The sequence below is a fragment of the Natator depressus genome, chromosome 3, assembly GCF_965152275.1.
Source record: "Natator depressus isolate rNatDep1 chromosome 3, rNatDep2.hap1, whole genome shotgun sequence".
Lineage (NCBI taxonomy): Eukaryota > Metazoa > Chordata > Testudines > Cheloniidae > Natator > Natator depressus.
Genome location: NC_134236.1, coordinates 96902926 through 96927025, shown reverse-complemented (window position 1 = coordinate 96927025; position 24100 = coordinate 96902926). Strand labels below are relative to the sequence as shown.

The 24100-nt window shown below is 40.9% G+C and overlaps 1 protein-coding gene across 8 annotated transcripts in view; it reads right to left on the bottom strand.

The window, feature by feature from the left end:
- Nucleotides 1–24100, bottom strand: part of NCOA7 (nuclear receptor coactivator 7) — a 151782-nt gene that overhangs the window by 14076 nt on the left and 113606 nt on the right. For 6 of the 8 annotated variants that reach the window (XM_074948377.1, XM_074948378.1, XM_074948380.1 and 3 more), the window contains 3 exons: nt 22272–23323; nt 21018–21186; nt 7476–7623 (listed from right to left, as the gene is read on the bottom strand). In XM_074948377.1, the coding sequence (XP_074804478.1) occupies nt 7476–7623; nt 21018–21186; nt 22272–23323 (1369 nt within the window). The remainder of the gene's footprint in view (nt 1–7475; nt 7624–21017; nt 21187–22271; nt 23324–24100) is intronic. The other 2 variants (XM_074948382.1, XM_074948381.1) reach the window with 1 other exon arrangement.

Below are 24100 nucleotides of genomic sequence, written 5' to 3'. Positions count from 1 at the left end.
GCACTATAGTACTTGTATGAGGTGAATTGAAAAAAAAACCTATTTCTTTTGTTTGCCATTTTTACAGTGCAAATATCTGTAATAAAATACACTGGACCCTTGCTAGAACGCGCGTCTATATAGCACGAATTTGCATAGATGTGGTCACGGCCATGGATCCCAAATTTAATTACTTTAATTGCAATTCATTTTAACACGGTCCCCGCATTAATGCAGTCCCGTGCATGGATCCCAAATCCCGCGTTCTTGCGAGGGTCTGGTGTAACATAAATGGGCACTGTACACTTTGTATTCTGTGTTGTAATAGAAATCAATATTTGAAAATGTAGAAAAACATCCAAAATATTAAATAAATTTCAATTGCCATTCTCTTGTTTAACAGTGCGACTAATCGTGATAAATATTCTTTTCTTTTATTGCAGTTAATTTTTTTGAGTTAATAGCATGAGTTAACTGCGATTAATCGACAGCCCTAATTCCAATTGATTTATAATTATATGGTCAAAATGAGAATGGAAGCAATTCATCAGTTATGTGCTGGGACACTTTTGTATTTTTATGTCTGATTTTGTAAGCAAGTAGTTTTTAAGTGAGGTGAAACTTGGGGGTGTGGAAGACCAATCAGACTCCTGAAAGGGATACAGTAGTCTGGAAAGGTTGAGAGCAACTGATTTAAGAGATATGAATTTTCTGTTTTTTCCTTTTTTCTCTCATTAACTGTGGTCTCCCTGGAACCTGGACTTTTTTACATTTTTAATTTTGAATATTTTATAAGTGACTCCTCTCCCGCACATTGAGAAAATAGTGGGGGGGGGGGGGCAGGTTTGATTGCAAAGCTTTCATAATGCCTCCAGGTTTCAAAAAGAAAGAACTCAAACCAAGTCTACCAGCCAAATATGTTTGTACTGATGTATAACTGAATTTGCAAAGGCAAGCAGCTGCAGATATGTTTCTTCTTAACAAGTCCATCATCAGTTTCTATCAATAAGGAATAAAAGTCAACCCCGTCCTACCACCCAAAAAGGGACAGAAATCCAGTTCTTAAGAAGTTAAAACAAAAAGGCATTCAATGAAGACAAACTCTCCAAAAGTTCACCTACTTGCATCACACCAAATGAATTAAATATCTCAATGCTGTAGTCAGGCCAAAACAGCAATGAAGAGATATGCATTACCAACCATTTACAGGTCAGTTCAGGTAGCATAAACATTAAAAACCCCACAGAGATCCGAACTGCAAAAAATACTGCCATTTTTAGGAACAAAGAAGCAAGCCCCAGCATGCAGAAATATCCAGTTAAAATGCATTTTAGTTTATTGGTACAGAGATAGAACACAGCACCACAGCATTGTATGCAGTCCAACATACCTGCACAAAAGGCTCCTGGTTAGGTCTGACACAGTAAACAATCTGAATATCCAAAGGTATTTGTCGCACTCTCATTGTTATGGAATTTATTTTCACTATATCAAACTTCTCTGCTGTACTGCCAAAGCTGTTTCCTACACGCTAGACAAGGCAGCTACTGCTTCTGCCACGCTGTGATAATATTGCTTATACACTTCCCTGGTACAGTCTTACTTTCTGTTTCCCCAACAGAAAGTATAAGTTTCACAAAGGATTATGACCAAATTAGGGCCTCCCTCAAAGTCATTTCCAGGCAGATCCACCTTCATATGTAAAAGCTGTACAGGGTTGGTTGGTGGGTTTTTGTACCTTTGGAACAATTTCCAGCTATTTCCTTATTACCACCAGAACATATTTAAAATAGAACAATGAGTTCAGCACGATAGGAGCAGCGGTTTGTCTCCCATGCTTTGTGGCAGGCGTTCCGCAGCTCCTTCACTTTTACCCTGCACTGCAGGGTGTCCCGGTCATGGCCCCTTTTGGTCATTGTGAAACCTGTCCGTAGGTATCATAATTCCTACGGCTGGAGTGCAGCTGGGACTGGACAGCCTCCTCTCCCCAAATGCTGTTGAAGTCCAGCAGCTCGGCACTGCTCCAAGCGGGGGATCGCCTGGTGTGTGGAGCATGCATAGCCACCTGGAAAGATGCGCTGAGACCACTGCACGCATCGCCGAGCAAACAGGAAGGGGACTTTCAAAATTCTTGAAGGAATATAAGGGGTGGGGCTCACGGTTGGTCACCCGAGGGCAGGGCAGCAGAGTTCAAACCGATGACCAGAGAGGCAAGAACAGGCTGTAATCAACCAGTCTCTCTACACTGGCACGGCAGTGCTGTTGCCCCGGCGCAGAAAGCTGTACGCCTCTCATCAGGGTGGTTTTTTTACAGCGCTGCAACTGCGCAGTTTCTGCGCACTAAGTGGCGTGGCGGTGTGTGCACCTCAGGAGTTACAGCGCAGCAGGCTGCTTTACTGCGCGGAAACTTGCCAGAGTAGAGAAGGCCTAAATTATTCCATCATCTTTTCTCCCTCTCTCTGTCCTTGGGTTTATCATCCCTCCCCATCACATCTACTTACACATCACGTGCTTGAACAACTGCACAGTGACACTTAATTATTTGATATGCATTGACTGTATATTCAGCACTGTACAAGGCAGGGAATAAAGACATATTTCCCTTTGCAGAACTGAAATCTGTTTCTTTATACAGCATTTAAGCTACAGACTGTCAAGTGGAAGTTAACAATTACAAATGGGGGACAGTTTTTCAATATAAGCCCTACTTTCCATCCCTTTCTCTAACTTTTGAGCACAGCAACTCAATTGTTTGCAGATGGGAATGCTTAAAATAGGAGAGCTGTAGAATTTTTCTAGAGATGTTTGAAATTTTATTATTTAAATTCTTAAATACTAGATCAATTTTTTTAAATTAAAAATTGGTGTTGGAAGGCTAGCAGTTCTAAGTGCTACACTCAGCTGTGTTCTGGAACTAATAGAAGCTGGGGATGGCAAAGCTGGATAATGAAGGAGGAACACTGAACAGGGGGTAGGGTGTATTCTATAGGCTCCAAGGAGAAGAGGCTCCAGGCTCTGATATTCAGGCTACTTTGAAAATCCACAGGTCTCCTAAGCTCCAGTCAAGCAGGACTCCTCCTCTTACTCCTGGGGAAATTCTGCACCAAAATATTAAAAATTCTGCACTATAAAATTAAAAATCCTGTACACAATATTTTAAAATGCTGCAAAATTCCACACATTTTGTCAAAATAATGCAATATAATCATGCCAGTTTCAATTAGTTTGGTAATTTATTTAAACTACAATACAGTGGATGGAGAATGGGAGTGGGGTGCATTAGAGGAAATCCCCAAACCCCCTTTGTCTAATAGTAATGTAGCTAGGTTTGACATATATAAGACACACACACACACACCCACACCCATATGTTCAGTGTCACACTGTAGGCAACTGAAGAGCACGTAAGGGCTGGGGTATCAAACTCACAATTTATGCTGGCTACTGACCATCTCCAGAAAGGTAAGTACCAAATAGTTCATGGAGCCCATTTTGATAGGAATTTTTTTTTCAGTCCAAAAATTTAGGCCAGTTCTAATCGGTAACACACCATAAGCATTTATAAGGACATACTGTTCTTTACACCACTCTGGCAATGTAAAGGAGCCTTAAAACTTTTACATCTGTTTTGTATTCCTGGGGGAATTCACAAAGACAGTGGGAACAATTCACTAAGCAGGAAGGCTGCTACATTCTGCTTTGCCCCATGCCTACCTCCTCAGAAACACCTCAAAGCCCTGCCTCTCCACGCCAAGCATGCCACAATAGCGAGCAGGAGGGACAGAGTGTGTGTCTCCCTCTCACATGCACGACTGCCCAGCCCCCCAACCCCCTCTACTGTCCTAGTGGTGATTTACGGCTCTCTACCAGCTGCCCCGGGCGCCTGAACCAACCTGCCTCCGCTGCCAGGGAGGGGCACATGACTGCTCTTGTGGGCTTCCCTTTGCTTCCCCATCAGAAATCATTTTTCTGCAGGGAAGCGAAGGAATCTGTGGGGCCATGAATTCTGCGCATGCACAGTGATGCAGAATTCCCCCAGGAGTATCCTCTGCACACCTAGCAGTGGGAGAAGCAGCCACTGGGGATAGGGCAAGGAGCAAGTCAAGGAAAGGGGCTGGCTGGAGAATGGGAATGAGTCTGCAGCCTGGTAATGAGAACCAGCTGGAGTCGGGAATCAGACAGCGAGGAATGGTTGGGAAATCAAGGCCATCTGTGGGTCCTGGGAATGAGGTGGTCTGAGAAGCAGAACTATAGAGCTGGTGAGCAATCTCCTCGGGTGGCGGGGGGGGGGAAATCTTTTCATTCTCAACAAAGCTTTCACCAACATTCAAGTTTTCACTAGATAATATACAGAAATGTTCTTGAGGCAGAAGCCTGACATGAGATGAAAGAAGAAATTAACAAAAATACAACAAATTCCAAACAAAACATTACGTTAATTTACAAGTTACTAAGCACAATTCAAGAGAAGATACACCAAATAAGTGTGTAAAATAAAATCCCCAAAGCATGAACAATTACTGAGAGTCACCTTGTTACCCCCTCCACACCCCCAGTGAGAGAAAGAGACTTGCTAGTGCTTAGGCTGGTGCTGTCAGGCAACTGACACCCAGTCGTTAGCTACCCAAACAATCTCCTCAGGGCTATGCCAGCCTTCACTTTGCTTTACACTTTACCCATAGGGGCACTTCAGTCCCTGAGCTGATCACCCCTGTGATATTCAGCCCTGACACCAGCTAGTCACAGAAACATGAGGTTTGCTATCCCAGTGTACACTCCAGCTTATTTGATTCAATTCAGGATCAGCTCCTATGTAACACCACAGCCCTGAGATATATTTATAATTAAAACAATCCTAAGTTCATCATCAAAAGCTAAGATTTAGGAGACAGTGAATGAGGATAATGGAAACATAAAGGTTATATGTAAAACAAAATCCATACATGCTTTCTAGAGACTGAACTTGGTTAACCTGTTTAAGTTATTTGTCTAAAAGCAGTCTCTAAATGTCTTTTATAGTGCTCCCAATCAGGACAGGTTGGGATCCTCTTTTCATGAATGTAATCATAGAAATGTAGGACTGGAAAGGACCTACTCCAGACCCCAGCATTAAGGCAGGACTAAGTATTATCCTTCCAGCCCAACCCAACAAGCGTTCATGGGTGAGGGGAAGCGGTTCTTAAAAACCTCCAATGACAGAGATTCCACAGCCTCCCTAGGTAATTTATTCCAGTGCTTAACTTCTCCTTACAGTTAGGAAGTTTTTCCTAATATCGAATATAAATCTCTCTTGCTTCAATTTAAGACTATTCCTGCTTGTCTTGTCCTCAGTGGCTAAGGAGAACAATTTATCACCCTTCTCTTTAGAACAATCTTTTACTTACTTGATGACTGTTATCATGTCTCCTCTCAGTCTTCTCTTCTCCAGACTAAACAAACCCATTTTTTTAAATCCTTCCTTGTAGGTCATGTTTTCTAGACCTTTTATCATTTTTGTTGCTCCCCCTCTGGACTTTTTCCAATTTGTCCACATCTTTTCTGAAGTTTGGTGCCCAGAACTGGACACAGCTCTGCAGCTGAGGCCTTATCTGTGCTAAGTAAAGCGGAAGAATTACTTCTTGGGTCTTGCTTACAACACTCCTGCTAATATCTCCCAGAATGATGTTTGCTTTTTGGGGGGGGGGGGGCGGGGGGGCGGCAACAATTTTACATTGTTAACTCATATTTAGTTTGTGATCCACTATAATCCTCCAGATCCTTTTCAGCAGTACTCCTTCCTAGGCTGTCATTTCCCATTTTGTACATGTGCAATTAATTATTCCTTTCTTAGTGTAGTACTTTGCATTTGTCCTTATTGGATCTCATCCTATTTATTTAAGGCCATTTCTCTAGTTAATCACATTGCCTGATTATTTCCTAAGGTGCAGGATAATGAGATGTCCTTTTGCCTCCTCCTTATATGCTCACATCCCATTTTTTGTACCTAGAGTCAGGGTGATCTGCCGAGATTTATTCCCTGGTGTGACTTCATGTTGAATTCACATATTCATGCTGACTTAGTGTGCACACTGTTTTGGCTTGCAATGCTTAACTTACACATGAACTGAGGCAGACATCCCTTGCCTAGCAGAAACCCATTTGTTAAGAAACCTGCCTTGATTCAGAGACTCTTTTAGGAACAAAATTTCTTATATCTATAAAAAAAAAAAAAAAAAAAAAAAAAAACCACAACACACCTTTTTATGTAGTATCTGCAAAAACAATGAGAGTCCTTGTGGCACCTTAGAGACTAATAAATTTATTTGGGCATAACCTTTCGTGGGCTAAAACCCACTTCATCAGATGCATGGAGTGAAAAATACAGTAAGCAGTATATATACACACATATACACACAAACACAGCACAGCACATGAAAAGATGGGAGTTGCCCCTTATCAAGTGGGTTGTCAGTGCTAACAAGGTCAATTCAATTAAGGCGGAAGTGGTACTATCTGTACATACATTTCACAATGGTATTAATGATCAGTGTGATCCTGGCTTTCATTAAAGATCCTACATGACATCATTTATGGATAAGTAGATGAAAGCGGTGTACAAGATGTAGTTTGTCACGCTTGTTAGGCGTTCTTGTTACAGTACAGTGAACCCTTTGCCAATTGACACTGAGGGGTTCTTACGGTCACAATGGTGGAAATCAGAACCTAATGTTACAAACAGTTCTACCCTTAGCACCAAACCCACAAAGTCTGTTGAACAAAAACATGTCCCAAAGATCAGCATCCAGACCTCCTTAACTCTGTCCCAGTAATGCAACACTCAAAATAAAGTTCACTTATACTTCACAGTTATCTATTCAGCGCAAAGCTTTTTCCCAGAACTGTAAAACTTTAATACCTTATTTATCTTATTCTTTTTCATACGAACATTGCAAAATGTTTGGCCTTTCACACATGTATGTACAACCCACAGATCAGAGATACATCAGCAATGCTGTAAAAGTATTCATTAATGATTTAAAACAGATGCTCAAGCAAGTGGTATGCTAAATGATATTCTCCACCTTGAAACTTCACTGAAGCTGACCTACGAGTGCCTTTTTTGCAACATTAATACTATTGTAACATTTGTAAAGTTTCAGAAAAAAATATGTTCTCCCTCAAAAAGGCTATGAAATATGGTTTTAAAACTTTGTATGATAGTTGCAGTAAATATTTGTATAACTTCTATTGATTCTGCTGGAATCAGAAAGTTCCTTGCCTGATCACTACCTTGGATCACTAGAGATATAAAGGGAGAGGAGAGCTGTAGGGATCAGAGTAGGTATGTTGGACAGCCACAAAGCCTGAGGACACCATAATACAAGGAATAAGAGTCCCATCAGTAAAAAAAAGTGCCAGAATGTTAGAAAAATTAAAAGAGTGGGTATTTAGATTCTCAGTGGATGATGCACATTCCCTGTATCATTCTTGATTCTCTGAAAATAGAAGGCACTCACCTCCCAGCTTTTAGTTGATGGCTCACTGAAGAAGTTGTCTATCATATCAAGCTCCTCCTTTTCCACCACTACAAAACCTTGCTCTTTGGCATCTTTTCCATATACTTCTGGTGACCACTGAACAAAAAATGTATACAGATGATCTACCCTGTGAAACAAAACAAAACAAGAGAGGACATGGTGTTCAGTTTTCCACAGAACTGTTATATGGTATACAAAAATGAAGGGCCCTATTTTATTAAATTTTCCCCAGAAATTTATCAGAGGTTATTACTACAACAACAAAAATAAGTGAAAATTACCCAGAAAAATTATTAATTTTTTTCCCCACCAAATATTGGGGTATATTTTTGTGGATGGAAGGACAAGGGAAAGAAGTATTCAGTAGATTAATGCTTTGATGAGTCGAATTCAATGTGGTTTGCTGCAGAACTAAAACAGAACTCAAAACTCAATGCCACCTCTAAGTTTAACAAAATAATATATTTCTAATCCTCAATTTAAAATTTTCATTTGAAAAAACAATTTACTGTTGTAGACTTGGTACTATTAGTCCTATAAATATTTACATTTAATAACTGGGCCACACCATTTGCAGTGCATACACTCAACATCCTTTTCTCCGGTTTTTGTTTTCTTAAAACTTGATTACTTCCTTGTGTTCTGAAACGTACTCTGATACAGATTTTCATGTTCTTTCCATTTTAGTGTGTCAGATCTTTAAACCGTTACCTGCTAACCACTTAAAATGTGTAACGGGTGGGTGTGAGATTCATCAGTACATTCAGATGTACATGCACTTCAATATCATACATATTATTTTGACAGGTGTTTATTTTTAAGCATTTTTTTAGATTTTTATCAACTGAAATTTCAGTTGCAGAGTTGTCAGACAATTATTGAATGACAGAGACATTGAGATTAAAAATTTTTAACATTCTGTAGACAATTTGTGTATTAACAGTTAACATCACATACCAAAATATCCTTAAATCAATAAATACTTGTTTTTACTAATCACTTGCTAGTCGATTTGTAACAAGCCTAATTAAATAGACTAAATCACTGTTTTTTTTCCAATACAGTCTTACTTTGCCTAGCTGTAAATTTCAATTATCATCGAAGGAAATATTTTTTCATCAGTTTGTGTGTATGGTGCAATCAATATTTATCGACATTTACCAATAAAAATCTAATCCACCCAAGCCTACCTAGAAGATTCTTTCTACATTTCAAATCATTTTAGGACTTATGATCTATGCATGACTGATCTTTAACATTTTTATAAAACACCAAATAAGCAACATCATTAAATTTCATCCTAAAATGTGAATACTGCAATAAAATACCTGTGGTTGGGCTAGGTCACTTGACTCAGGCTCATGGGGCTTAGGCTGCAGGGCTATAAAACTGCAGTGTAGACATTTGGGCTCAGGCTGGAGCCTGGGCTCTGGGACCCTCTCCCTCATGGGATCTCAGAGCCCCCAAGCCCTGAGACCCTGCAAGGGGTGAGGCTCCCAGAGCCTGGGCTCCAGCCTGAACTTCTACACTGCAATTTTATAATCCCACAGCGTGAGTCAGCTGACCAGAGTCAGCCACGGGTGTTTTATTGCACTGTAGAATCATAGAATATCAGGGTTGGAAGGGACCTCAGGAGGTCATCTAGTCCAACCCCCTGCTCAAAGCAGGACCAATCCCCAATCAAGTCATCCCGGCCAAGGCTTTGTCAAGCCTGACCTTAAAAACTTCTAAGGAAGGAGATTCTACCACCTCCCTAGGTAACGCATTCCACTGTTTCACCACCCTCCTAGTGAAAAAGTTTTTCCTAATATCCAACCTAAACCTCCCCCACTGCAACTTGAGACCATTACTCCTTGTCCTGTCCTCTTCTACCACTGAGAATAGTCTAGAACCATCCTCTCTGGAACCACCTCTCAGGTAGTTGAAAGCAGCTATCAAATCCCCCCTCATTCTTCTCTTCTGCAGACTAAACAATCCCAGTTCCCTCAGCCTCTCCTCGTAAGTCATGTGTTCCAGACCCCTAATCATTTTTGTTGCCCTTCGCTGGACTCTCTCCAATTTATCCACATCCTTCTTGTAGTGTGGGGCCCAAAACTGGACACAGTACTCCAGATGAGGCCTCACCAATGTCGAATAGAGGGGAACGATCACGTCCCTCGATCTGCTCGCTATGCCCCTACTTATACATCCCAAAATGCCATTGGCCTTCTTGGCAACAAGGGCACACTGCTGACTCATATCCAGCTTCTTGTCCACTGTAACCCCTAGGTCCTTTTCCGCAGAACTGCTGCCTAGCCATTCGGTCCCTAGTCTGTAGCTGTGCATTGGGTTCTTCCGTCCTAAGTGCAGGACCCTGCACTTATCCTTATTGAACCTCATCAGGTTTCTTTTGGCCCAATCCTCTAATTTGTCTCGGGCCCTCTGTATCCTATCCCTACCCTCCAACGTATCTACCTCTCCTCCCAGTTTAGTGTCATCTGCAAACTTGCTGAGGGTGCAATCCACACCATCCTCCAGATCATTTATGAAGATATTGAACAAAACCGGCCCCAGGACCGACCCTTGGGGCACTCCACTTGATCCTGGCTGCCAACTAGACATGGAGCCATTGATCACTACCCGTTGAGCCCGACAATCTAGCCAACTTTCTACCCACCTTATAGTACATTCATCCAGCCCATACTTCTTTAACTTGCTGACAAGAATACTGTGGGAGACCGTGTCAAAAGCTTTGCTAAAGTCAAGAAACAATACATCCACTGCTTTCCCTTCATCCACAGAATCAGTAATCTCATCATAGAAGGCGATTAGATTAGTCAGGCATGACCTTCCCTTGGTGAATCCATGCTGACTGTTCCTGATCACTTTCCTCTCGTGTAAGTGCTTAGGATTGATTCCTTGAGGACCTGCTCCATGATTTTTCTGGGGACTGAGGTGAGGCTGACTGGCCTGTAGTTCCCAGGATCCTCCTTCTTCCCTTTTTTAAAGATTGGCACTACGTTAGCCTTTTTCCAGTCATCTGTGACTTCCCCCGTTCGCCACGAGTTTTCAAAGATAATGGCCAATGGCTCTGCAATCACATCCGCCAATTCCTTCAGCACTCTCGGATGCAACTCGTCCGGCCCCATGGACTTGTGCATGTCCAGCTTTTCTAAATAGTCCCTAACCACCTCTTTCTCCACAGAGGGCTGGCCATCTACTCCCCATGTTGCGATGCCCAGCACAGCAGTCTGGGAGCTGTCCTTGTTAGTGAAGACAGAGGCAAAAAAAGCATTGAGCACATTAGCTTTTTCCACATCCTCTGTCACTAGTTTGCCTCCCTCATTCAGTAAGGGGCCCACACTTTCCTTGGTTTTCTTTTTGTTGCCAACATACCTGAAGAAACCCTTCTTGTTACTCTTGACATCTCTTGCTAGCTGCAGCTCCAGGTGCGATTTGGCCCTCCTGATTTCATTCCTACATGCCCGAGCAATATTTTTATACTCTTCCCTGGTCATATGTCCAACCTTCCACTTCTTGTGAGCTTCTTTTTTATGTTTAAGATCCGCTAGGATTTCACCATTAAGCCAAGCTGGTCGCCTGCCATATTTACTATTCTTTCGACTCATCGGGATGGTTTGTCCCTGTAACCTCAACAGGGATTCCTTGAAATACAGCCAGCTCTCCTGGACTCCTTTCCCCTTCATGTTAGTCCCCCAGGGGATCCTACCCATCCGCTCCCTGAGGGAGTCGAAGTCTGCTTTCCTGAAGTCCAGGGTCTTTAGACATTTTCTTAAGAGTCAAATTCTGCTGATGGCTACTCCAGTGTAAATCCAGAGTAACTCCATTTAAGACAACGGAACTACACTGGTCAGAATCTAGCCCTTAATCACTTAAATTATCAACCTCCAAATTCTAGACAGATTAGTCCCCAACTAGAATTTTGCAAGTGAGCTGCAGGGGCACTTTTTTGTGTTTAACAAAATAAATTACACCTACAAAAAGGGACACCAATAGTTGGCTGCAAATGCTCTCCCAAATCTCAGCTACATCTTGGGCCACTGGCTCACTTTGGACCCACAGCTTTGCTGCAACTCCCCACACCCCCATGCAGAATGAGAGGTGGGTTTTTGGGACAAATCCATGTCCCAATGGAGGCCCTTCTGTTTTTACTGAATTTAAGTTCTCATTTTAATTTTTTTTAAAAAGTGACTATGCTTGCAAAGAAAAACATTCCAAATGCAAGGCCAAATCCAGTGTAATCTTTCAGAGCCTGTGGATAGTCTGTAACATACATGTAAGAGATGTATGTAATGCATGGGGGCAGGAAAGCAAGATGTGTGTGGAAAAGAGTTTATCCCTGAAGTTTAATGGCAATGTAAAATGTCCATTAAACAACTATTTCACTGCTCCATCACTGTAGCAGAACTACTTAGCTAATGTGCTTCTCCAAAGTGGCTGGATAACAGAAATTAGAAATGCAAAAAGGGGGTGGTAAATAAAAGTTATGTGCACTATACAGGCTGAGCAAACCTGGGGATGATCAACAGTAATCAGCTAGGAGAGCTTATGGAAGGCTTATTCTGCAGCTATTGAGGACTCTACTCTCTGCAAATCTGAAGCCACCTGACTAACTCAAACAGCTAACAAAATCTGCATGCTTATAAAAAATATCAAGCTGGGAGAGCTTGTGGCTATCATAATGGTGGAGGAGATAAGGCTTTTATTTCTAGTTGCAAGATTTTTTCCCATGGACAACTTCAGCAGAATGATCTTTCCCACTTCCTGACTTGCTCGAGTAATAGCAAGATCCCTATGCTGAATGGATGAAAAAGTTTCCACATTCATTTGATCAACAGTTTTAAAATTTCTAAAGGGACAACAAAATGTCCAAGTTGCTTACAGACTCATTTTTAGCTTAACCTGTAGAAAACATAGTCACAGTTGAGTAGACACGTCCGACGTGCAATACTCTGATCCAAAGTTTGGGAAGCTAGCTACATTTCTACTAATCCCCGTGAAGGGACTGATATGCAAAGAGCTACTGTTGTGAAAGCATGTTTGAAAGTATTTATATTTGTGGGGGGAAAGAAATTCTATGACAGAGCTAGACAAATTCATACATTGTAGACCCAAAGCGGATTCCATAATGTACGTGACAACCTCAAAAACAAAGCCAGACAAGAGGATGGACTGAGAGAACCAGTACGAGCCATTAATAGCAGTTTCTTAAAGCATTATACTGTGCATGTACTGAAAATCTACTGTGTACGCTTACAGCACTGTCTACATATAAAACTGTGTGGTTAGCATTTGCTAAAATCCCATGTACATTTAATGTAAATTAGGTGCAGCCCTTGTACCAATGGTAGGGTGTGCAACCCACGGTGCTAGAAAAGTTTTGCATCACTGACCTATTTAAGAGACAGGCAAATTTTGAGAGATTTTTTATTTTTTTAAATTATTTTGACTGAGGCCAGTTTTACTATCTAATTCAGTCATCTGCTTGTCAAACCAAGGTCCTTGTATTAGGCAGTCACTACAAGAAAAGGTCAGTTGTTCAAAGGATGAAATGATGTCCCTTCTGAAGGTAACTGAAGAAGTGATATACAACACATCACCTCTGGTTCAGTGCAACATTATAAATGTGAAAATGGAGGAATTCCCAGTTCTTACTTTCTAAAAATTATAACTGACAATTTCCTAACTCAAAAAGCATTGCATCCAACATGGGGAAATGCTATCTTAGACCTAATTTTGCCGATAAAGAGGACATGATCACACAACTAAAAGTTAAGGGTTGCCTAGATGCATGCAACTGTGACTGGATTACATTTGTTATGTGCACAGAGATAAAGTCCAAACCAGTAATAAATATATAAATATTAAATATTATTTAATATGTATAAGTATACATACATACATACATACACACACACATACATACACACACACACACACTTAGCGCTTTACCAGGGACATTTCACAAAGATGAAAATTATAAGCCAGATGAGCTAGGAGAAAGAATTTAAACAGAAAAATGTTAGTGATAATTGGGAACTGTTCAAGAACATTCTACTAGATGTCCCGAAAGCAAAAACATGAGAAAGAAGGCTATGCTGGTTAAACAAAAAAACCAACCTCTGACCCATACCCTTGCTTAGAGGGAAACTGAAAGCAGTAATAAAAAATAAATATGTAACAAATAGAAAAAAAGGGAAACTTTTAACAGTAAATATACATTAGAGGTGAGAAACTGTAGGAAATTGATAGGGAAGCAAAAGGACACAAGATGAAATCCATGGCCAGCAGAGTTAAGGACAATAAGGAGAGGTATTTTAAAAATATACAGGAACGAAAGGAATCTTGACAATGGTAGCGGTCCATTAAGTAGAACTGTCACTAATAATGCAAAAAGCAAGAAGTATTCAAAAATATTTGTGTTCTGTATTTGGGGAAAAGCTAAATGTTTTCATATCATATGAGGGTGATTAAATAATTCTACATAAGTAACTTAAGGGCTTGTTACACAGCAGCTACTGAAGTTAGACATCTTTAAATCAAGAGGTCCAGATAACTTGCATCCAAGAGTTTTAAGAGAGCTGCCTGAGTAGCCTTTTACTTTTTAATAGGTCTTGGAACACTGGGGAAGTTCCAGAAGACTGGAAGAAAAGCTTATGTTGTGCCAATATTTAAAAGGGGGAAAAGAGGGCAACCCACATAATTTCCCAGACTTCAATCCTGGGAAAAATAATGGAATGGCTGATATGGGACTCAATTAATAAAGTAGGGTAATTTAATTAATGCGGATCAGCATAGGTTTATAGAAAAATATCTCAAACTAACTTGGTATCATTTGTGATAAGATTACCCATTTAAATTAATAGCCTGATGTTATAATACTTAGATTTCTGAACAGCATTGACTTAGTACTGCACAACATGTTGATTAAGAAACTAGAACGATACAAAAATCAACAAGGCAATATTCAATTAATTAAAAACTGGCTAACTGATAGGTCTCAAAATATAATTGTAAATGAGGACTGTTATTGAGCAGGTGCATTTATAATTGGGTCCTGCAGGAATCAGTTCTTAGTCCTATGCTATTTAATATTTTAGCAATGATCTAGAAGTAAATATAAAATCTAGAGCTGGTTGAAATTCAGAAATGTGGGAAACTTCAACATCCAGGAACAAAGATGCAGACCATACTTAGGCCTTGTCTACACTGCAGAGTTCTGTCGACGAAACAGAGGAGGTTTCACACAGCAATGCCACTGTTGGCGACAAAATAAAACCACCTCGACGAGAGAGACCGCTTTTTGCAACGAAGTTAAAGCAACAAGGCGTCAGTGTAGACCAGTGGTTCTCAACCTATTTACCAGTGTGGGCCGCATATGCGGCTCTCTATGTCTTACGTGGCTGCATCCACACAATATGTATGCTACCTGTATGGCCCCGAGGATGTCACATGGGCCACAGCTGTGCGCTGATTGGACCACAAATGGCTTGCAGGCTGCGGGCTGAGAACCACTGGTGTAGACACTGCCCTTTCTTCTATCGCCAGAGCTGGCCTCCCCCAGTATCCCACAATGCCTGCCACGACCGCTCTGCTCACTGTTTTGAACTCAGCTGCCCTGCAGGCATGTGCCCCTCCCCTTTCAAAGCTCTGGGAAGTTCTGACAGCTGAGCATGCCTCCGGAATCCTCTCCCCCTGCACTAGGAACACAGCAGCAGGCAGACTGCTGCTGGGGGTGGGGTGGGGGGGAGGTGCGGTGCGGCAGGCAGGGAGGCTGATGGCTGCCCTCCATCTAGCTATGCAGTCACGCACCCCTCCCTTTTCAAAGCTCTGGGGGAAGCAGAGCTGCTGAGGATATTGCTCCTAGCAGCTGGAGAATCACAGAACTGCAGGCAGGCAGGCAGTGGGCTGCTGCTGCGGGAAGGATGGGAGAAGAGAGTGCTGAGCTGTGCAGAGCTGAGGGCTGATGTGTATGCGGGGGGTCCACACACTCTGTTTCTGTCTCCCCCCACCCCCACCCCACTTCAGTTGAAAAGCAGCTGCAATCTACTAGGATGCCCTTGGAACAATGCAACTGAGAAACCTGCAACATGTGATGCTGTACCTGCCCCATAAGGTGTTGCAAACCCTTCCCAAAGCACCCTGTGGCCAGTTGCACAGTGGGAAAGCTACCACAGTGCACTGCTCTCTGTGTCAATGTAAGAGCTGTTAGGGTGGACGCACTCTGCCGACACAAGGAGCATAATGTGGACATGCAACAGCAGTTTAATTAAAATGCTTTAATTAAAGCAGCATAACTTTTGCCTACAAAACTCTGTAGTGAAGACGAGAATGGGCTACTCCGTCATGGGAAGCAGTGACTCTGAAAAATACTTGAGTGTAATGGTGGATAATCAGCTGAATGCAAGCTTGCTGTGCAATGCTGTGGTTAAAAAGGCTAACATGATCATTGGGAATAGGAAATATTAAGTACAAGTAAGGATGTTATATTACCTCTGTATTTGGCACAGGTATGACTGCTACTGGAATCCTGTATTCAGTTCTGGGATCAAGGAAGTCTCGTGGCTTGTGTTACATAGGAGGACAGGCTACACTATGACAGTGGTCCTTTCTAGCTTTAGAATCTATAAAGGGTATATGAAAGTGAAAATCCAAGGCACCCACTGGCTGCATAACTAGAACACATTCCAGAACACATTGAAAACCTATTCTATCTATGACTTGGTCTCTTACCTATCTGGAGTTTCAAAGGGCACCAGACATTGGTGCTGGGATGACCCAAGGAGTCCAATCCTTAACTTTATCCAGTCTGTTCCATGAATCATACCAACAATAGGAAAGGGAGGGAAATTTAGGGGCCAGCCTCTCCAGATGTCCCTAGCACCAATGTCCAGAGTCATGTCAAAATCCAAATGGATCCCTGTCACACCATCCATGATGTACAGTCCTGGTGTATTTGACATGGGACCATGTTATGATTCTAGACCCTTGCTAGTTAGAATGGAATTCAACTTGTTTGAAATTTCTTGCAAGAGATCCAACTTTAATAACCACTAATCTCTTCTCAGCTGAATGTCACAGTTTGTTTACAGCCAGGGTTCCCATGAACAAAAGACAAACCAGCCAGAATTTCATCCTGTCTTATAAAATTAACTGTGTTGGAAACAGAAATTGCCCGTATTCATCAAGCACCAAAACCCTACTACCTTTCTTTCCTGAAGCTACGGTGTGCACCAAACATAATAAGCGAGTGCCAATGAGAGAGAGCCGATTCCTGAACTTACTGTTTCCTGGATGCTGATACCAAGGCAAAAAATAAATCCATACATTTGGCTGATGAAAGGCTACTGTTGATAACTAACAAGGTTTACTTTTTAGTATGGAAACTACTCTGAATATTGTAGTAATTAGAAAAAAAAATTAAAGTAGCATGCACATTTGTGTTTTGAATTTGTAAGTGTATATTTGGCAGTTCTGGATTCAAGCCTGATATGTATGTACACTTCATTTTTGTTTTAAATTCTGCTTTGTGAGGACTGAAGAAATTATTGAATAGTGTGTTTCACCTTGAATAATTTCATACTAGTCTTCCTTAATCTGTGCATCGTTGTTTTTTCATCACTTTCCATACATACCTTAAACTAAAAACCATTCTACAGTTGTTTACTTTCCAGCACTAGATATTTTTCCTCTCAATGCCTTTAAAGAAATAATTTTAAGAGTAGCTCAACTTCTAGTCTAATATCCTCAACAACAACTGAGGATCAATTCAGAAATGTAATTCTACAGATTCACTTAGTTCCAGCGAAATATAAAGCCATACAATACAAGCCCACTTATACTTACTCTCCAACGCTGTAAGCAACACCCATTGTCAGGTCTACCAGCAAGCGAATCAGTTACTCTCAGTCACTGTCCAAAAGCATTAGCACTACTCTACCAAACAGCAGCGCACGAAGTTCCCTTATGAAGTGCACCTTTTTCAGCTGAGACTTCTTTAATGATTACATCTTCCCAGTTACGTGCTAGAGACAAGGACTGCTGTGATTTTGCAATCAAAAGAGCAGCCCTGGAGTCACCGATTAACTCAACTACATCATCAGGGATAATGGAGACACATATTTTTGGGACTTTCTGAAACTTGTAAGTCATGTATTGCACGAGAAGGAATCCAGTAGAAGAATTAAGACAGAAGACGAGGTGGATACATGATCTGTTTACAATTTTGCTACAGTTTTGTGGCACAGGAAGAAAATAGTGGGTTCTGCACATTTTTTTTTAAAAGTTGTAGTAAAAGCTATTAAAAACAGTTAAAACTAAGGAATGAAGTTTTTTTGTGTCTCCACTAGTGATGTTTCAAGTGGCTTACAGAAAACACTGAAAAACAGACTAATTCAGACAGGTATATGATGGTATGAAACTAAATTTGAAAATCATGAAGTAACTTTTGTCATGTGACTTTAGCACTCATGAATCATGCCAGACTGAAAGACCTGGGTGCCTGCACTACGTATGCACATAGCAAGTACTACACTGGGAGGAGCAGTTTAAGTTCCCATTATCTCGCCACCACTGAAATGCAGTCACTTGTGGGGTTATTTACAGCAGTGGTTTAACAGCACACAGCAACACTACATGAAAGTTTAGGATGGAGTAAACTCATTGGAGTTGAAACTATGGGGGAAATTTAACTAGACAGAATGACTGGGAGCATGGATGTTGATTTCTCCACGTTCTGGCTACAATTTTAAGTCTTAATGAATAAAACAAAGACAAACTAAGATGTCACACAGGTTACTATGACTGGGTCGCATGGGGGAGAATTTGGTTTCACTTATGGCAGGTTGAGAGGGTTTGTATGTGGCTATTGAGCCTATACAGATTTTTTTAATACACATTTGGAATGAATAATTTCATGAGCAACTAAACAAAGCATTTTTTTGATCTATGGAAACAAACAAAAACAGCCCTACATGATCTGCTGTTCACAGCTTTCCCAAGGAGTGGCACAGTGAAACAGACCTGATTATGGACAGCAATGAAACTGTCAAGGTTTTGAATAGCACCTCTGAAAAGTCACCAGTCTTGTTGATTTCACTGTGAGGCTCTTTGACAAAGTTAAGAGCAGCAGCAGAGTACTGGAGCGGTCAGCCTGCAGACTCGGCAGCAGCAGTTCACATTTAGAATGATTTCTTTGTAATAAAAAGGGCTAGAAAATTAGTTTTAAAAAAATAGCTTAAATTATATGTGGCCACTTCACTCGCCAGAAATATTTTCTACTCCTCAATGACAGGTAGGCAAGTTATTTTTCGAGCATGGCTAAGGTTAATATATATATATTTCAGATTTATCCTTGAACACAGAATAAGCAATCAGAGAAAGTGATTTAGCATTTTTTATACAACATTAAATTAGATACACCGCCTACAAAGCAATACTGGCCTTGCATTAAGTTACAGTATCGTTCTAACTCTGAAGTGCTGACTCACATTTGAATCTAGAATTTTCTTAATCTACAGTTTTGTGACCCCACAGTAAGCAAGTACTGGGTTCTGCACATAGCCAGTGAATTAAAAGCTATCTTCAACTACAGCTCAAACCACTATAAATTTAACTACTACCAACATTCCAGCCAGATTAAACCTTTCTCTCTGAGTCAGCAAGTTCCACACCACTGCTCTGCTTAACTAACTCCTTTCTAAAATGCACCAGGGGATCAGAACATAGCTAATTTTATCTTTGTTTTTTTGTATTCTGAAACTATTAGAAGATTAGGAAAATATGATTTTTAAAAACTGCCTATAGCTTAAAACCCCTGACTGATATTTGCAACAGTGGGATAATTCTCTCTCCTTAATTTTTGGATCATCAATAGAACTAACTGAGCAGTTCTGAATATTATGTGAGTCCATTATAGCAATACAATTGCAGAATGCTGTGGGGCGGGGGAGAGAAAGAAAGAGAGTATGAGGGTTGTATGTGGAAAGCAGCAGCAGATGGAAAAAAGCTCTCTCAGAACATAAGTCTGAAAAAGCCATACCATTGCAAAGATCATTTAGCAATCGGAAATGAGACTTTAGGTAATTGACTGCATTAAAGCCTTATTTCAACAAGTCTGATGAGCAAATACAGCCAGTTATGCTCTTCTGTTCATCAGTGAAAGCTAGAGGTTATTGGTACAGTGAAATCCAGGTAAGCAGTTTTTGCAAACTGGTCCACATCTGCCAAAAAGGAGAAAAATCAAGAGCATGGTTTAACGGGTGATTTACTTTGAAAAATGACCTTTAAAATAACTGGCATTGTGGGGTTCTGCATTTATTGCTGCTCACTGACCTACTAGCAAACTAAGCTAACTTGCTGTGTAAGAAGATAATTTTGTGATGTGCCAACCCCACAAACTCAATCTGGGGAGTTAAAAAAAAAAAAAATCAAATTGGCTTCCTTTTGGCTTGTACATCATTGCAGTTGTAAGAGGTCCTGCAAACCCAATTCTGCCCTAATTTACACCAAAGAAGCCTCATTGACTTCCATCCATACTCTGACACCTATGTAACTTGTAACTGCACAAGTGGAATTGACAGGCAGAGTTTGAAATTGGAACTTAAAAAATTCTATGTGTAAGCCCGAATAGATCCAGCTCACATTCTCACATAATTGTGTTGGCTCCATGCTGTTAACAAAACTTAGGTACAATGACACTGACCACCTTCTAAAGCATTTGACAGGCAATCAGTCTCCAAATACAAACTGGGAACAGATGTGAATAAGATGCCACTATTTTTACATAACCGCATTGAAATGCAGACCTAAGTATGTACTCTTGAGATTTGAAGGAAGCAATACCTTTTGATATGCCCACATTTGACAGAATTTCTCTGCGGCGGCCACATGACTATCTTTACAAGCTATAAATTCCAGTGGAATAAATAATATTTTAACAGGCTAGAAATTCAAGTGAATCATGATGCTCTAATGAACTCTCTGGAACTTATTCTATGGATCTTAGAATAAGTTTAAGCAAGAAATTATTCAACTACTATACACAATATATCCTTCCAGCAGAATAAATTGTTTTTTTCACAGCGGTCTCATTCAATTCAGAACACAAGGGACATAAAGGCTCATCGAAAAAGAAAAAAAAAATCTGGAATTCTTGTGTGCAGGAATCCAACCCTCCTTTGTTGAAAATTATTTATTACAATTTATACTCTTCTAAACAAACAACTGAACTTCCTTGACAGTTGTTTGGGAGGTGGGGATTAAGGAGTGACTATCTGCTCACATGCTGCTAAGGAGTAGTACGCTTTCCTTTGTGCGTCCAATCCCTCTTCACCCCATACACTTCCCCTGCATCCTCAAGAACACCACACAGACTCTACCTCCTAGCATTCCTGCTGCATTTGGGCTCTTGTGCAAACTCTGGGGTGGGATAGTGGGTGTCAGGATTTGCCCCTAAAATTGTTGATATGGTTGATAATTAATGAAGAGACAAATGTGTTTGCATCATGCACTGCAGCCTACCTTTCCCGAGGAACAGCAAACCAGTACTCGGGCTGCTTTCTCCTTTTACCATACTGCTGTGCCATGGTGGTGCTTTGAGTAACAAAGGACTTTCTCATTGGCTTGCCCACTTTGATACACAGGAACATTGGAGGGGTCTTGCTTTTCTCCTCTTTTGAAGGAAGCATATCTGAATCAGAGAAAAAAGGAATGACAGGCTTCCAGTACAGTACTGGTAGCTTAGATACAGACACAAAGATCAATCTCCTTCTGGGAAGGAATATTCAACAGCACTGGGAAACTCAAGTTTGCCACATTCACCCTGGGAAGGCCCGAAGGCCACCTTTTCAGTAAGACAGATGCCGAAGAACTGTCAGTGGCGCACAGACCTTTTCCAAAGGGGAGATTTAAATCCCCCCCCCCCCCCCGACACAATTTGTGACATCTAGACTATGATTCTCCTCTGCCCTACTCTGTTGTAAATCAAGGCTCTCTCTACTGAAGTCAATGGAGTTTGCTACCCTGGTTTTAAGGGAGAATGAGGCCCGTAGACTTGCCAAAGAAACACAACCAAACCTCACACGTGCTATGTAAACTGGAGGTCAGTTTGGCTCCAACTGTTCAAGAGTTTTCAAGTTCAAGAGAATTCCACATTTTCCAACGTGCTCCTATATTTCATCAAGAGTCACATAATAGTAGAACAAACAGAATGGTCACTCAGCAAGACTGTGCTTATACTCCTGCTCAGCAGCACATCTTGGGTGGTCCAGTAGCACAAAAAGGACTAAGAAACAGTATAAACATGTGCACGCCTGCACACACACACACTCTTTAGAGTCATTATGTTGCTGTGTACTACTCTGGATTTTTACACATTAGAAGTACATTGGCAGTCTTCAATGGAACTGCAGATCATGTCAATACATAGCAAAATAATAGTAATCTTTCAGCCACTGTGTGTCAGTCAACTCTATAAATGGATGACATTTTATTGCACTTATCGCTAAAATGTTACAAAAAATAGTTACTAAACATGGACAAAGCACGTTAGCCATTTGTCAAACTCAGTAGCCCAAACAATTAGAAGGGATCCTTTTTCTCCTACATTACTTCTGGATTGAGAATTTGTACAGTCAAGTTATCGCCTGAAGATTTATATTGTAAAATACCAAACTACACTGAAAAGGAAATTAACAGGAAGATCATCCTAGTGAGCACTGAATTGATGCTGCCCAGCTTCCACAGTTAACAGAATAAGGACAGACAGAGACCTACCTTCAATTGGTACTTGAATTCTCTGTAACAGCCACAGTCTGATTTCTGAGTTATTGTCGAACTGTGTTTCTTGACACGCCTTGTCCAGAGATGCTACCGATGAAGATTTCACAGACTCTTTAAGATCCTTTTCCTCCACTGCAGGCAAGTTGACTTCCAGTGAAGGCTCTTTCCTTTCAATGCAGCTTGAATCGGGCTCCCCACTTTTAACTGTAAGAAGTTTGTTAACTTGGGACTCTGAACAGCTAAGTGTGAGGTCTACGCCTGTTACTTTATTGTTTTCACCTTCACCAATTCCAGCCTTACGTAGGTTTTCAGAAGACTGTGACCCATCTTTATCTTTACTGAGGTAAAACTCAATAAGTTTGTTTTTATCTAGCTCCTTTTGAGTGTCCAGTGTAGTCTCCACCTTACCTGTCGGGGAACTGGCACACTTGTTTACTTCTGGCATGACATCTTGCTTCTCACATGATTCTAAGTCTATATCAGCTTTGGGTTCAACATCATTCTTTGTGTCCAAGGAATCAAATGCCAGTAGGTCCTGGACTTCTGAAAGAGATTTGGTTACTTGCGACCTGGCTTTCCCTGACTCCTTGGGGTCAAAAGAAAAACCTTCTCTTACTGCATCTTTTCTGTCTAATCTGGTATTTGTAGGAGATGCAGTCTCTTGCAGTTCAATGAAGTCATCATCTCCTCCTCCTATAAGGGAATGTTCTTTGGTTTTGGAATCTGAAACAGCTTTTCCCCGAGAAGGTTCCTTGGTATGTCCCGCTACAGCAGACCTTTCAGATGGTTCAGCGGAGGCCATGTCATTGGGAGGTTCCAATGACTTAGATTCCATTGAAACAGTACTGTCAGAAGGCTTAAGAAGTTCAAAATCTGCAGACTTCTCCTTGTCCAAAGACTTTATTGATTTGGAATCATCCCCATTTTGCTGCCTCTTCTCCTTGCTCAGGGACTTGAATTTGCTGAAAGGGTTGATATCTTTCTCAGAGGAAAGGTCTTCCCACTCTCCTGGCCTGTACAAAGGACAAAGATCCTTTGGAATGTCACTGTCAGGAGAAATGGTGGATGTACGTGGGATGTTAAAACAAAATGGAAAAGAAAACAACTTAAATATGTCAAAATGATTTTAAACAAAACCAAACCAAAAAATGGCTTCCTTGAAAATAAAATGTAAGCCAACTGAAATACATGGTATCAAAATGAAGAAGCTGTAGGAAGTATAACTTTAAAAAGATGAGTAATTCTGCCAAGTATAGTCTCATGGGGGAAGATATGGTACATATGTAACCAACATGGTATGCGTCATCAGGTACTCAATAATACAAAAATAAGGCCAGGTGGTGTAAAATGGCATTGCTTTACTGAAGTCAACGGACCTGCACTGATTTGTACCACCTAAGGATCTAGCCCTGTGTATTCTGTTACTTCTCATCCTTTATAAAAGAAGAGTGGTATGTCTGGGACAATACTCTGGGCTCTTGCAGCATTCCTGCTTCTTTAACTGGTAGAAGTTAATTATTGAAAGTACAGAAAACCACAGAGAGAACCTCTACATTTTTAAAGCACTTACACAACTTTAGAGCTGTAAATGCCCTACAAGGCATAAGTCACTCTTATTACTTGTTATTCCCTCAATGCTAAAATTGATCATTTGACTGCAGGATTTCCCCAGAAACTTTAGGGATCGGGGGTGGGCAAGCCATCAAAGAGCCTGAAAGTAGAAAAATCTTGGAAATATAAGGACATATAGCTCAAGATCTTTATTTACTTTATTATTCACACAGGTCAAGGTTAAAGAGCTTGAGAACAGATAATGAAAGCTT